At 39.7% G+C, this 16081-nt stretch overlaps 2 protein-coding genes across 2 annotated transcripts; one reads left to right on the forward strand and one right to left on the reverse strand.

Annotated features, from left to right (window-relative positions):
• Positions 1-1901: 1901 nt before the first annotated feature.
• LOC131304606 (cellulose synthase-like protein D5) lies at positions 1902-7082 on the forward strand. Its single transcript, XM_058331906.1, has 3 exons — positions 1902-3130; positions 3797-4607; positions 5087-7082. Exons 1-3 carry the CDS (start codon positions 2187-2189, stop codon positions 6860-6862), a joined length of 3531 nt encoding a protein of 1176 aa, XP_058187889.1. The 5' UTR covers positions 1902-2186; the 3' UTR covers positions 6863-7082.
• Positions 7083-10007: 2925 nt separating this feature from the next.
• Positions 10008-11334, reverse strand: LOC131305094 (probable galacturonosyltransferase-like 7). The gene has a single exon (XM_058332380.1). It carries the CDS (start codon positions 11332-11334, stop codon positions 10249-10251), a length of 1086 nt encoding a protein of 361 aa, XP_058188363.1. The 3' UTR covers positions 10008-10248.
• Between the last annotated feature and the right edge of the window lie 4747 nt (positions 11335-16081).

A 16081-nucleotide genomic window follows, 5' to 3' on the forward strand; every position in this document is an offset into this window, starting at 1 on the left:
TGCTGGAGGAGAGCAAGGTGAGCGGAGACATTTGCGTGAGTAATTCTGTGACTCCACAAATATAGAAAAAGCATAGCCTAATAAACTAAACACACGGAAAAAACAAAACAAATCAAATCAAAACAAAAAGAAGCATTGAAATTAAGGCTCTTACACCAGAACCTTAATAATTGGATTTGTATAGCCTTCAAAAGATTTTGCATAGCCTTCAAACAAGATGAATGAAGAGCAACAAGAACAAAGAAGGTAGAGGTCTCTCCCCTAAGCTACCGTTGCATTTGTAGACTCTTTTCTAGCCTACTTTAATAATTGGATTACACTCGTTGAGAACGACAATCATGACAAAAATTATTTTAATTGCATACCGATAATAATGATTTTGAAACACATTTATGTTTAGAAAAATAAGTTGGCACATTAGATCGAAACTCATTTATCTTGATATGATTGAGATAAATGTGTTACGATCATGCGTTGATTAATACCCTATGGATAAATTTTTTTGGCATAACTCTGGAGGAGTTGTTTTAATAAGTATACAGTTCCGAATATAAAATATAATAGAGTATTAATCTACACAAATAGAGAAACTGAACGATTCACCCTCGACCTGAGAGGATCTTCAACTCCTAATCTAGGAGTTGGGTGGCAACGGCCGGCAAAACTGAACGGGTAAGAGTAGGGTGTGGTGGTCCACATTAGGCATCGATCCGTTGGATTTCAAATCCAAGCCAGTCCAGTCCATCTGTTTTAATAGTATAACCACCAAAATAAATGGTTGGTTCCTACGGGTCAACTGTAGTGCCCGACTGCCAAACAGGTTTAGGATGGAAAATTCACATGCGATGCTAATATGCTATTGCATTCCTCGTGTAAATGAACACATTTCAAGTAACATGACATGTTAAGATATCGTGGTTTTGAATTACTATCGTGGTTTGAAACTCAAACTCAACAGATTTCTTAAAGTTTCGTCATGTTCAATTTCATAAGTTATGCAATTTGATTAGATTTTAAATTTTATCGAACAGTTGAGATCAATGTAAGGATGAGTTCCACTAAAAGTGAAAAATAAGTACTTATTTTTAAAATTAAAAGTGATATATTATGAGATAATAATCTGTCTGTAAAACAGAAAATAAATACTTAAAAAATAAAAATCTTAGCGGAATGAGGCCTAATTCTTGGCTTATGTCAAAATCAGCCAAATCAATCGTCCCCGGCTTACAGTTGAGATCAATGTTACACTTTTTGTAGGAAAACATTGTGGTGCTATAATCTAGTAATTATGAAAATCAGAAGAGCCAAATTGGAGAGAGTGGGGAGATTCTAGTTGGAAAGGGGACAAAAGGAGAGGGTGGTGACACAATGGCTCATGGCTTACTCCAAAATGGTTTGGGTGGTCAAAAAAACTCAAGATTCGAATGGTGTCTCTTGAAATTTGCACTCCTACGGAGCCTAGCTGCGTTTCACTAGCTTTTTGGTAGGCCAATACTAGCTCTTTGGTAGGCCAATATAGTAGTTATGGTTTTTTGATGGTTCCTTTCAAAATCTGCCACAAATCTGGAGTTTTTATAATTCTGCCCAGATGAGAGCGGCAACGCTCGGTGCCCCCGACTCCATCCTTGTTCCCCATAAATAAACGGCAAAATATACAGTAGTAAAATACATGGACCCACGTTTTTTTCGTAATCAGGTCAAATGGGTGGTATATTCCAATTATATCCGGCAGTAAAACAGCGTCAGCTTCTGATGTGTCTTATATACGTTGAGGTGTCAAGCCTACAAAAATCCAACTAAGCCAGCCCTTCTTTTCAAAAAAGTCGACCGTTGGAATTGAAAATCTAGTCCTTTTGCTTTTGACTTTAAGATCACATCGGGTTTCTCAACACCTACGGCCAAGATCATTCGACCGTTAGAATCTAGCCCTTTCTTACAAAATCCCCCAAATATCTCAGGTAACTCCACATACCAAATTCAAATCTTCTCCCAGACTTCATCTCTTCTCTTTTCTACTTGAGATATAATTCTCCATCTGGTTTCTGTTGATTCAATTGATTCCACCCACCAAACTTTCTACTTCTCTCTCTACATGCCCATCGGTCAGCCAATCTTGACATTTTTCTCCCTTCTTTCTATCAGATAAGTTCAAGATTTCTGAGAAAAAAGCACACTCAAGAATCAAGATGGTTAAAATGGCTGATTCTTCTTCTCCATCATCTCCGGTGACCATAACGATCTCCACTTCAGTGCCGGCTCAGAGCATCGGCTTAACAAGTCCGGTCCGCCGCTTTTCTGTTTCAAACAATCCGATTTCCCCTCTCAGTAACAGAGGAGGGCAGAAGGGTTCAAGCGGAGGAAACCGCCGTACTTCCAGTGGCGGAGGAAGATATCTTTCAATGTCCAAGGACGAAATAGAGGAATGTGTTTCTTACACAGTCCACATCCCTCCAACGCCCGACCGCCGCCCAGTTTCAGACTCTCAAAACAGCCGCCTAGTATCAGACTCTCAGAACAGCTTGCCCTCCGGCCACCCACTGGGGAGTTACATCAAGGACACCATGTACACCGGTGGATTCAACTCGGTGACTCGTGCTCATGTTCTTGAGAGTTCTCTTGATGAATCCAAGGTTGTTAAGTCGGAATTGATTTGTGGAATGAAGGGTTGTGATGAGAAAGCACAAGATGGGAATTGGAAATCTCAATGCGAATGCGGGTTCAAGATTTGCAGGGATTGTTACCTGGAATGTGTTGGAATTGGGGGAGGGTATTGTCCCGGTTGTAAGGAACCGTATAAGGATTTTAGCGATGATGAGAGCACCGAACACGGTTCGGAAGAAAAGGACCAACCGCATCCATTGCCAAGAGGGATGGGTGGGGTTAAGCTAGATAAGAATTTCTCTCTGGTTCAGTCGTTCAAAGCACCAAACCATGAGTTTGACCACACTCGGTGGCTGTTTGAGACAAAGGGCACGTATGGGTATGGAAATGCGGTGTGGCCTAAAGATGGGTATGAATTTGGAAGAGGGAATAATGATAGGTGCGAAAACCCTCCGGATTTCAAAGAGAGAAGAAACAGACCTCTGACCCGGAAGGTTGGGGTGTCTACTGCAATTATCAGTCCATACAGGTTAGTGATACTAGGTTCTCTGTATCCATATTTCAATTCTTGAATTAAACTTGAATTTTCAAGTAATTTAATGCTATTGTTCATTTTTGGGTGATTAGTATTACTTGATCTACATATTTTGGGATGTTTTCCTTGAGATCTAAAATGTATTGTTAGATACATAGAGCAACAGTTGGGCACGGAAACGGATAGTAATTTAGGAAGGGTCTCTTTTTCCTTCAATTTAAATGTTGAAACTGGTATTCTAGATGACGGTACTCTCCCTACAGCTTTGCTTAGAAACAAGTATAAATCTTGCCCTTTTGCCCACATAGCTTTGATGGCAAACTAACACTGTTAGCTATGAAGATTATTGGTCAGTTTTATCATGGTGTCTGAGTATGAGAGAGAGGTCTCTCTGCTTTCTTCAAGTTTTTCTAGTGGGTAAACTGTGATTTTGATGCTATATGATGTGAAGTGGTGTGATCTGTTTAATCATCTATTCAATTCTCTTAGACTTATAGCAGGTGATAGCTGTTTCTATACTGATTTTACTCAGAATGAATTGGTAAAATAGTCGCCTTTGGCTAGACTTATATAGTAGATAATAGTTTGTATCTATACTGATTAAGCTGAATGGATGTATACTTTTTTTTTATCTCAAAATTGATCTGTGTTATTACGTAGGTTGCTTATATTCATTCGCCTTGCTGCGCTCGCTTGCTTCCTAACATGGAGAGTTTCGCATCCAAATCACGAAGCAATGTGGTTATGGATGATGTCAGTGGTTTGTGAGTTCTGGTTTGCGCTCTCATGGATTCTAGATCAGCTCCCAAAGCTCTGCCCTGTAAACAGAATAACTGACCTCTCTGTTCTGAAAGAGCGTTTTGAACCATCCGCCTTGAACCTCCGCAACCCCAAAGGCCTCTCTGACCTTCCAGGAGTTGATGTCTTTGTTTCAACAGCTGACCCTGAAAAAGAACCACCTCTTAGCACTGCAAACACCATTCTTTCAATCTTAGCAGTCGATTATCCGGTGGAGAAGTTGGCTTGTTATCTATCAGATGATGGGGGGTCTCTTGTAACATTTGAAGCACTAGCTGAGGCTGCAAGCTTTGCAAGGATATGGGTTCCCTTTTGTCGCAAACACAAGATAGAACCCAGGAATCCAGAGGCTTACTTTGGGCTGAGGCGTGATCCCCTAAAGAACAAAGTAAGGCTGGACTTTGTGAGGGAAAGGAGACGAGTGAAGAGGGAATACGATGAATTCAAGGTGAGGATAAATGCCTTACCGGAGGCAATAAGGCGAAGATCAGACGCTTACAATGCCCAAGCAGAAATGAGAGCAAAGAAGAAACAGATGGACATGGGGGAAAGTGCTTTTGAATCTGTTAAAGTCCCAAGGGCTACTTGGATGTCCGATTCATCTCATTGGCCTGGAACTTGGTCATCAGCTGAGGAAGGCCATTCGAAAGGGGACCATGAGGGTATAATTCAGGTACTTTATTGTTCTCTTCCATTTGGTCCAAACTTTTTTCAGGGAATATCATCTCATAAATAAGATAACAAGCATTACAGAAGTTCCATTACATACCAATATCAAGAAGAAGAAGAATAAATAAATAAATAAATGCAAATAGAAACATCATACTGTGTTTCTTTTGTAAATCACCGCGAGGAGCTGTTGGTGTTTTTCAATGCCCAAAAAAAAAACAAATAAAACGAGCTAGTGCTCTACTAATTCATACTATTGAGTTTTTTTTTTTTGTTCTTTTTGCATTTATGGAAAAGTAATGTAGAACTGTTTTAGTAATACATTAATTGGGTGGGCTGTTTCAAGCTTGGGCTCAATATCTCCTTTGGAAAAGTAGATGATGCTTGGAATGAAGCTATCTTACAAGTACCACATGAATGGCGCCATTTTCACCCCTGTGGGTGTGATTTCTAAGCACTGATATCCTCTTCTTCTTTCCACAGATAATGTTGGTTCCACCAAATTCAGATCCAGTTTTTGGGACAGAAGCTGATGGGGTTAACTTGATTGACACAACAGATGTGGATACCAGATTGCCAATGCTGGTTTATGTGTCTCGTGAGAAACGGCCTGGTTTTGATCACAACAAGAAAGCTGGAGCCATGAATGCCCTAGTCCGGACCAGCGCGATTATGTCAAATGGCTCGTTTATTCTCAATCTTGACTGCGACCACTACATCTACAATTCTATGGCTATGAGGGAAGGAATGTGCTTCATGCTTGACAGGGGTGGTGACAAGATATGTTTTGTTCAGTTCCCACAGAGGTTCGAAGGGATTGATCCGAATGATCGGTACGCAAACCACAACACTGTGTTCTTTGATGTTAGCATGAGAGCACTGGATGGACTACAAGGCCCTATGTATGTTGGGACAGGCTGCATTTTCCGGAGGATTGCTTTGTACGGGTTCAGTCCACCGCGAGCCACAGAACACCAAGGGTGGTTTGGTAGAAGGAAAATAAAATTCTCATTGAGGAGGCGTAAGGCGGCAAAGAATGGAGAGAATGACGATGAAATGATCTTGCCAATCAATGAGGATCAAAACGACGAAGATGAATTCACCAAGGCTTTGATTCCACCCCGGTTTGGCAACTCTACTTCCCTGATTGATTCTATTGCAGTAGCTGAATTTGGAGGAAGACCACTTCATGAGTTGAGAGGAAAAGGTAGCCACGGGAGACCATCTGGCTCTCTTGCAGTGCAACGCGAGCCTTTAGATGCTTCAGCTCTAGCAGAAGCAATCAGTGTCATAACCTGTTTCTATGAGGATAAAACTGAGTGGGGCAAAAGGGTGGGATGGATATACGGTTCTGTAACCGAAGATGTGGTAACAGGTTATCGTATGCACAACAGAGGGTGGAGATCAATTTACTGTGTCACGAGACCAGATGCATTCCGAGGCACAGCTCCAATAAATCTAACAGATAGGCTCAATCAAGTCTTGAGATGGGCAACTGGTTCTGTTGAGATCTTCTTTTCTCGAAATAATGCACTCTTTGCAACTCGAAGAATGAAGTTCCTCCAAAGGGTTGCATACTTCAATGTGGGAATGTACCCCTTCACCTCTATTTTCCTCCTTACCTATTGCTTCCTCCCTGCATTCTCGCTTTTCTCGGGGAAATTCATAGTCGAATCCCTCAACGTGACGTTTCTAACCTTCTTGTTGGCGATCACGCTGACCTTGTCCATGCTTGCACTTCTGGAGATCAAATGGTCTGGAATCACTCTCCATGATTGGTGGAGAAACGAACAGTTCTGGTTGATTGGTGGAACTAGTGCTCATCTAGCAGCCGTGTTTCAAGGACTACTCAAGGTTATAGCAGGAGTTGACATCTCATTTACTTTGACCTCAAAATCAGCTGCGCCCGAAGATGGAGACGATGAGTTTGCAGAGTTGTACGAGTTTAGATTTACGATTCTCATGATCCCACCGATAACCATCATTTTGGTTAACATGACCGCAATCGCGGTGGGGGTGTTCAGGACATTATATAGCCCCTTCCCTCAATGGAGCAAGCTACTTGGAGGGGTGTTCTTTAGCTTCTGGGTACTGTCTCATCTTTACCCTTTTGCTAAGGGGTTGATGGGAAGGAGAGGGAAGATTCCCACAGTAGTGTATCTGTGGTCTACGTTGATCTGCATCATTATCTCATTGCTTGCTGTGTACGTCTACCCTCCATCAGGAAGGCAGGATTCCAATTTGTTCCAATTTCCTTAGTTTGTTTGCAGTAGCAGCCAACAGAGTATGAAGTTCCTCAACTTCAGGTATCAGTTGCTGTTTTATATCCGTTTTCAATGTTGTTTGACTTAGTGCCTTAGTAACTGTAATACATATGTTGTGTCAGCAGCACATTGTCGCCATACAATTTGCTCGACTTTTGTCAAATGATTTACTTGTATGCCAGAACAGAAAATCGGTATATTAGTTTGTGTTTTCAGTCCGCTTTGTCAATTGATACATTGGCTTTTAGTAGGTAGCACAGCAGGGGTTTTTGCCTCCTTCAAAAGAGCAGTTAGCTGCTACCCAATCATTTGGACTTTTAAGGTTGGGCAAAGCAAGTACCCGTTTGCTATCAATTACTGTAGATAGTTTCTCCCACATATTTAGTAAGTAGTAGGACAGGGCAAACACACCCACATGTGTATGTATATGAAATGGAGTAGTATATGAAAAATCTTTATAACTACTAGTGATATAGTGATGTGGAATACAAGTTCTGTTGGTTGGCCATAGATTCTGAACTGGTCCACTCAAACTTCTCATCAATGAAATGGCTGCTTTCTAGCTGTAAAGGGTTCTTCCCTCTCTTGTTTTGATCAAAAAAGGGTTCTTTCCTTTGGCCCTCACTCTTTTTGGGCTACATGCCGTTTTGTGTCCCTTTTTGGTCCTTTTCTCAAATGCTACAATTGGCTCCCAGCCACAGAGAGAGAGAGAGAGAGAGAGAGAGAGAGATCACCACTGACAGTTCCAACTCCTCTTGAGGATTAAAAAAGAAAAATCAACTTTCCTCTTCTTTTTTTTGAAGGGAATCAAATTGCTCATTAGTCCTAATAATCTAGCCTGAGTAACAGCATAGTTTAGGGAAAATGGTTCGATAATATAGGGAAGAAGATAACTGCACCCTTGAATGCACAGAAGTCAGTAGATAAATGTAACTCCCTCTGGTGTCGGTGGTCCTTACTAATGGAATTATGCTCTCTCTCTCTCTCTCTCTCTCTCTGCATTTTTGCGTTCTAGAAGGAAGCGACTTAAAGCGTCTTACGATAGATAAATACAAATATAGAAGCATATGCTTAGTAAAATTATTCACAAATAAAGCAGCCAAAATCAGATTGATCCTTTGTGATTACATTAAAAGAGATCGTGGTAGGGCTAAGTGTCAGTTGCCTAGTCTTTATTTTTTATTTTTGAATCCAAGTTGCCTAGTCTTAATCACTCCCAAATTAAAAAAAAAAGGCAGCTAATCACTCAGGAGCAGTCAACAAAGTCGAACCAAGACTCATATTGTTATAGAAAACCCCAAACCACAAATAAAGCTCAAAGTAATACTCATTTTTGAATCCAAGTTGCCTAGTTTTACTGCTGGCTATATTATTAAGTCCTTAAATAGCATAGGTAAATTGACAAATCAGCGTGTAGTGAAATTTGCATCTAAATGACAACTGGCCATGTGTAATGATGATGCCAGGGGAAAAAATAATCCAGGCTCTGGACACTTGGTACGCAACAATGAAAGAAAGCAGCTAGGTCCCTCGCCTCGCATTAATTTCGTTGATCCTAGTAGCACTTGAAGATTTCTGTTTATCAACCCTGGATTTCTCTATAGTACTCCTATAACAAAATAATCTAAGAAAAGAAGAGACTAGTATGCATGCATGTATGTATGATCTCCGAACAGAAAGGGGAACAAGTTCACAAGACATCTGCCTGCCTGCCTGCTATCAACTAAAATTCACAAACACAATAAGCCACCACCGACCCGTGATTTTAAAGGTTATCTTATCTATTGATGACCCACAAACCACCCTTCTGTATTTTCCTCTCTTTTTTAGTAGTAAGTATTAATTATACACAGCACAAGGCAGAAGGACAACCTACCAACAGTGGATTATAATAATAAACGCACAAAACCACTTGATACACTATAGTCGTGTTACGGATCCATAACAATTTATTTGAAAAGGAGCAATAATTCAAATAAAAACTTTACTACTCCAGTAGAGTAGAACAGTCTCATCGTCTCCTGCTAATGATTACACCACTTACCACTATTTATTTACAACCCCACTATAATAGAATTTGTCAAAAAAAAAAAAAAACCCTCTAGAATAGAAGGTCTGTACCCTTTTGATAGTATTTCCTTTGAATCATATCAACACCAGTTGACGTGGGCCTTAAAGCACACCCACCATTCCATGTGCCCATATGACTTAAAAACGGCCTACCACTATCTGAGTATCTTCTCCAAGTTCCCAACCCAACCCTCCCCCAAAAGGAATTAGGAGTCATGAGACTCATGACCTAACAAATACTACTCCTAGTTAGTACTAGTGTGGAATATAGTAATCAGAAAATCTAAGGTTCCCGATGGAGGGCTCCCGACCGGATTCCCGACTGCGCGCCGGGCCCACTCCGACCACCGGACGAATGATTCGAGCCGTCCAAAAATTCTCAAAAAAAAGGCTCGGATCAGCCGTCCGGTGGTCGGAGTGGGTCCGGTGTGCCGTTGGGAATCCGGTTGGGATTCCTCCCTTTGGGACTGTAGCACCGCTTGTTAGTGATACAGTAGTACTTGAGACAAAATTACCTCAACAAATTTTTTTGATCATAATGATTCCAAAATGACCTCAACATTTTTTCCTTTCTGAACAGAAATGATTCCAAAAACGTTTGAGCCAAAACAAAACACGAGCATAGCCGCTAGTGCGGCCATCACAAGGAGAAAGAGGACCAATCACCATCAGTGCGCATAGGATGCTTCTATGTACACTGGAATTTCTTCCCATCACTCCATACCTACCCCCTCCCTATGAGATCACAATTCACGAGGTGTTAGAAATACTACTCCCATGGAGGAGGACGTGGCCGCTGGCCACTGAAAAAAGGTGAAAAAATTACTCCACTCCTCCTCAACTGTTGCCTTGGCCCTTGTGCACTACAGTAGTTTAATTGGATTTATTAGCAATGGGAGGTCAGTTTTGTCATTTTACCACCCCATATGTTGTGTCGGTTCTTCCCTCATGTTCTTGAGTAGTGTTGCCCTACCGACTACTAATCGCAACTGCAAGTCTGCAACTGTAATAATATGCTTAGATGAATCCTAGCAGAAGCACAACAAACAGTAAGAAGACGACAACAGAAGTGAAATGAATAAATCTTTTTTTCCCTCTTATTTTCAAACGCAAGAACAATACAATAGAATACAAATCACCAGAGGTGATGATGATGATGACGAGTTAAAAAAGAGAGAGAGAGAGAGAGAGAGAAATCAGAATCAAAAGATCAAGAGAATATAATGAAAGACAAAAGAACAAATTTGGAAAAGCTCATCACCAAAAAGAAAGTCGCTACAGGAATTTACCGGTGAGTCCAGTCCACAAACTTCACTTCGAGAGTCCGTACAAGTCGAATGAGGCCCAAAGGGAATCCAACGGACACGGTTGTTTCGAGTCGATCCTCAGCCAAGGCTTGCCGGAACCGCTCCAATGGAGCAGGCTCACCGGACCGGGGTGGAGATCCCGACAGCTGCCCCTAACGTTATCACCTCCCAACCCGTGTTGGTTCCACCGGTGCTCTATGGGTGCCACGTGTCCCGCGAAAACCAGCAGGAACGGCGGTAATGACCCCAGCTCGTAAATCCGGTGGCTCTTCTGGATCTCCATCCACGTCTCGATCCGCTTCGTGTACCCGAACCGCCTCCACTTGACTAAATCAATGACCATCACGCCCGTGTTGAAGTAGCACGGATTCCGGCCCGAAAAAGTTCCCGAAAACCGCCGGTCCGACCAGAAACTCGGCGTGAAGTACTTCGTGAAGTTGGCGTGGCAGTATTCCGGTGCTCCGATGGTCTTACCCCCTAAACTCGTGGCCCAAAGCTTGCCAATATCGTCGACGAGAACGAGATCGGAGTCCAAGTATATTACCCTGGTAACACAGGGCTCGAGCAGGTTTGCCATGTAATTCCTGGCGTAGTTTAGGGGCTGTTCTAGTGCTTGCCTCACTGAAGTCGAGATCAGGCCCCGCACCATCTCCGGATCGAAGAAATAGACCTTGAAGTTCAAATTAGGGAAAGTGGACCGGACTAGGGTTTCGAGATCGGTCTCCGATACAAGGAAGTGAAAGAATATGCTCTCGGCACACAAGGAATGGTGGAGGATGGAATGGACGGCGGCGATTGATCCGCGTAGGTAGTCGACATCGAGAGTAATGGCGACGTGTACGAGAGAGGGGTCGCACACGCCGGTTTTCTTCAATTTGTTGCGGTTATTGGAACTGCATTCGTGTGCATTGGGGAATGCGGATGATTTTCTGAAGGAGAATCGGTTGGGCGGATCGACGGCTGGATTTTGACTATCGAGGTTGTGGGATCTGATGGCTTCTGCGGGTGGAAACGACTGCAGAGACGGAGAGAGGACAACCATCACCAATGCGGCGGAGAAAAACCCCGATAATCGCATAATCCAAAGCATGTTGAAGCGGTGAAGGCCTCCTCTTCCCTTCGTTTTTGATTTGCAATCGGAACGACGATGTGGTAAAGTGGAGGAGACGAGGAACGCTAGGGTTCCTTTGAGGTCTGCCAGAGTTGAGAGGCAGATTGCTGGAATCCAGTCTTTGAGGTCTGCCAGAGTTGAGAGGCAGATTGGTGAAATCCAATCGTCCGGTCCTTTTCTTCTCTCTCCCCTAATCGCATGCCGTGGGGACGAAGCGAACTTGGACGAGAGGTGAGGTAGAAAGAGAAGAAACCATGAATCGAAACAGAGAGGGTAAGAGGGGCCCGGGGCTATTCTGCGCCGACATGCGCAGTAGTCCAGTAAATCTCCCTCCTCCTCCTCTCCCTCTCTCTCTCTCTCTCTCTCTCTCTATTGGAGTAGAAGGTGAATCAGCAGTATGGAGGCGCAAGTAGAGAGAGAGAGAGAGAGAGAGAGAGAGGGAGAGTCAGGGGAGTTGGAGAGAGAAATGAGAATCTCTTTCAAGCTTTGCGTTTTCCACCATAGGAATCCACAGCCAAGCATTGAATAATAGTGTGATAATAAGCCCCCCTTTATCATTTTTTGTGTTTTTTGGTACGAATTGGTACAGCTAAAGCCTAACAAAAATGTCAAAAATGCCGATAAAAAAAAAGGGGTCAAAAATACTTGATACGGTTATAAATTGGTAATTAGGAGATAAATAAATAATAAGTAGTAATATTCTAAGTGGTGGAGTCAGCATCGAAATTGAGAACCTAAAAAGAATATATTTTATTTGAACAAATTCAAAAATTAAAAGAACTCGTTAATATGTAATATCCTGCGAAGAAAAAAAGATAACGAAAAGTTTGTTCATACATAATTTTTTTTTTTGCATAGATCGTGCACAAATCACAATGTGGGCCTACCAATCCCTTTAAAAATTCAAATTAATTTGAATTCAAAACTAGTGCATATCTAACTAGATATGTACATATAATGACCCTATTTATAATCGACTGGATGATAGCTTTTTTAGTTATAATTTTGGTTATTTTTACTAAGAAAAGGATTTAGCATAAGTTGTGAATGGTGCAAACTTTTTACAAAATCGAATTAAATTTCAAACTCCTTGATTAAATAAGTTATACAAAACTAATTGATCACGGAATAAATGTCTAGATTGCTGGTAATAATCCTAGAAAGGTAATTATGGACACAAGTGTTTTTTATTCATTCGTAGTTCATATATAGTTTTAAATAAGTATAAAATTATTATAGAACGCGATTTATTAGCTTTTCTGTACAGACAAGCTAAATAAATTAACTGGTAGGTGTTAACCGATGAGGCCAATGCATGGAGGGTGAGTAAAAATCTCAAATTATCGTAAGATTCAAATTTATAGGTCTTGAACGGAGGTCACAAGTTCAACTACTCATAATTAAAAAATCGATCTCATTCTCCACGGATGATCTAAGTGAGATGAATTTAATGTCCCACAAATAAAGATTACGCAGTTGAGTTTATCTGACCAATCACCTACAAAATGCAATCATAGGTATTCCAACAAAATCTTGTGGAAGTTGTTTCAGATTAACTTGACTTCTCATTATTGCATTGCTAAAAATCATATACTAAGGTTAAACAAGATCGCATGAGCTTTTAGGACCATCTGATTAAGTGTCCGGTGAGATTAATAGAGTACAATTAATGTAGTGTATTGCATTTACTGGTGTCGTCCCGACGTATATCCTTGTACTCTATTCGTTTCGTAAAGTTAGTTCCTTACATAATTTCTTAGGAGAGACCAACTTTACGGGATGAGGGAGTAATCTTTTACGATTAAACTCTCCTTAATTTCTTGACTGTTTTCCTCCAGACTCCAGACATAAGACCACAAGCTACGTACCACTGCTCATGCTTCTGAATCACAGGCTCCCAGCCAGCACTTGAAGACTTCAAACCCTTCAACCAAAAAAGAAAGAGAAAAAAACAGAAGACGACGACGACGAGGACGACTTCTTTTAGTCCTCGCCCTTTTTTTCCAATATGGATAAGATAAAGTAGATATAGATAGTACTCCTAGTAGATATTTGGAGTTTGACTTCCAAAATTACCTAGAGTGGAAGACTTGGTTGAAGACTTATAAATGTTGGCAGGTGAAATCAAAACCACATTAGAAAAAATTAATTTTACAAGGACTGATAAGAAAAACTAAAATAGTAAGAAGACATTGTTCCTCTGCTTAGCAAAATAAGGTACTGGAAGTCTGGAATCCCCCTTTTATGAGTCTAACGGATTGGAGAGAACAATTTAGGCCCGGAAATATTTTTTATGATCTCACGAATCCTAAAAGACACTAATCAAGTTCGAGCTTATACTTCTTCATATCGTCGTATAAGGGTGGGGAATGAAAATATTTGACATGGAAATAGCTTTCTGTAATGAGGAGGAGCTAGTAGAAGCTATTCATTTTTGTTTAGCTCGTTGAGAACATCAAGTGTAGCAAAAAATCAAGTTTATTAGACATCATTTGATGTGATTTTGAAACACGTTTATCTTGCAAAAAGCAAGATTGCAACACTGGAACAAAATCCATTTCTACTAATTTTGCAATATAAATACATTTCAAAATCATATCAAATGATAATCGATCAACCTGATACGTGGCATGCTTTGATGCTCTCAATGAGTCAAAAAATATAAACGGTCCGATCGATAATTGAAGTGTGATCGGAAAGAGATTGTACTCTGAGGAGCTGGACTCCCCTTTTCCTACCTTATCTGAACCATATTTTCAGATGCAAAGATGCAGGGGGGTTTTCATGTCAATCTAATATCTCTATGTGTTTTGACACTTCGACAACCAATTTACGTGTCTTTGCTCAATAACAGGAGGCAAAAAAGATTTGGCCTCCTTTTAAACATGGTGGTTAAAGCATTTTGCGGAGACCCTTTGTGACAATTTCAAAGTGTACGTAACTAACACAAGATCAGACACACTAAATTTTGAATAATAGAAAACCAATTAGGCCTATTAAATTATCAAAAAAAAAAAGAGAAGAAAGAGAATACATTGTCCTTTCCTTTTTCCATAAAATCCATGATTTAAAAATAGTGTTAATTAGCAAAAAAGAAAAAAGAGGACTCCATACGCTTATATTCTATAGATATAGATAGATAGTTGGAATGTGACTTTCAAAATAACAAATAGATGAAAATTTGACGACGTCGGCAAAAGATGAGCGATGAAATGATTTTAAATTATGACAAGTGAAATAAAAAAGAAATCATCAAAAAAACAATTATATAAAGAAAAACATTACCCCTTCCTTTTTCTATGAAATTAAAGATTTAAAAACAGTGTTTAATTACCAAAAATAAAAAAGAAACAAAGAGGACTTTGTATCCTTTTGTTCTATAGATATAGATAGATAGTTGGACTGTGCCTTTCAAAATAACATATAGACAAAGACTTGACAACAAAGATTAGGGGTGAATATGGTCCGGATTGGTTCGATTTTGCAGTAAACCAAAAACCAAACCAATACCTACGGATTATGAATTTTGAGAACCAAACCAATCCATAAAATTGATAAAACTTAACCAGTCCAAACCTTTAAGATACGGATCGGTTTCGATTTTGATCCGTGGTTTGCTTAAAGTTAAAATATCAATTTTATACACGATTTAAAGTACTCAAAATGCATAGATAAATAAAACTAAAACTTATATTTAAACTTAAAATTCTATTGAAATCATCAAAACTCGTGAACTAATAGAAATTTAGGGCAAGTACTATTCGCAGTAAAGGAATGTAGCGGTGAAGTGGAGTACTAAATTAGAAAGTTAATTCACCACGGCATAGCCTATGTTTATTGGTGTATCTATATTAAATTTTATATATATATAAAGGCATATATAAGGTCCGGATCGGTTTGGAACCGCAACCGTTAATGTAAATCCACAAACCAAACCATATAACTCGGTTTTGAATTTTTTAAAACCAAGACCAAACCACACTACTTAAAAACCAATCAAAATAATTCGGTTTGAATTGGTTTGGACTGGATTCACGGTTTAACAAATTATTTGCTCACCCCTAACAAAGATCAGCTATGAAATGATTTTAAATGTTGGCAAGTGAAATAAAAACATATTATCCAAAAAAAAAACATTGCCCTTTCATTTTTCTATAAATTTTAATTTTAAGAGCAATGTTAATTAGAAAGAAAAATTTTAAGAGCAATGTTAAAAAGAGGACTCCATACCCTTTTTTATAGATAGATAGTTGGGATGTGACTATCAAAATAACCTACAAACAAAGACTTAATGGCAGAAGATCGGCTATGAAATAATTTTAAATGTTGGCAAGTGAAATAAATAACAATTTTAAAAATAAAAAAAAAACATTGCCCTTTCCTTTTTCTATAAAAATTCAAGATTTAAAAACAGTGTTATTATCATACAGAAAATAGAACTCCGTACACTTTTTCTTTTCTTTAGATAGATAGTTGGAATGTGACTTTCAAAATAACTTACAGACAAAGACTTGATGGTAGAAAATCGTCTATGAAATGGTTTTAAATGTTGGCAAGTAAATAGATAATAAAAAAACATTGCCATTTCTTTTTTCTACAAAATTCAAGATTTGAAAACAATGTTAATTACCAAAAAGGAAAAAAGGAGGACCCCATACATTTTTGTTAAATAGATGTTGATAGATAATTGAAAAGTGACTTTCAAAATAACCTATAGACGAAGACT

The sequence above is a fragment of the Rhododendron vialii genome, chromosome 1a, assembly GCF_030253575.1.
Source record: "Rhododendron vialii isolate Sample 1 chromosome 1a, ASM3025357v1".
In the NCBI taxonomy this organism is placed as follows: domain Eukaryota; kingdom Viridiplantae; phylum Streptophyta; class Magnoliopsida; order Ericales; family Ericaceae; genus Rhododendron; species Rhododendron vialii.

Bases quoted from the DNA above. Each gene is read 5' to 3' on its own strand.
- LOC131304606 (XM_058331906.1), top strand. From the start codon at position 2,187: ATGGTTAAAATGGCTGATTCTTCTTCTCCATCATCTCCGGTGACCATA. The intron at 3,131-3,796 runs GTTAGTGATACT...GTTATTACGTAG, and splicing joins GCAATTATCAGTCCATACAG to GTTGCTTATATTCATTCGCC. The intron at 4,608-5,086 runs GTACTTTATTGT...TTCTTTCCACAG, and splicing joins ACCATGAGGGTATAATTCAG to ATAATGTTGGTTCCACCAAA.
- LOC131305094 (XM_058332380.1), bottom strand. From the start codon at position 11,334: ATGCTTTGGATTATGCGATTATCGGGGTTTTTCTCCGCCGCATTGGTG.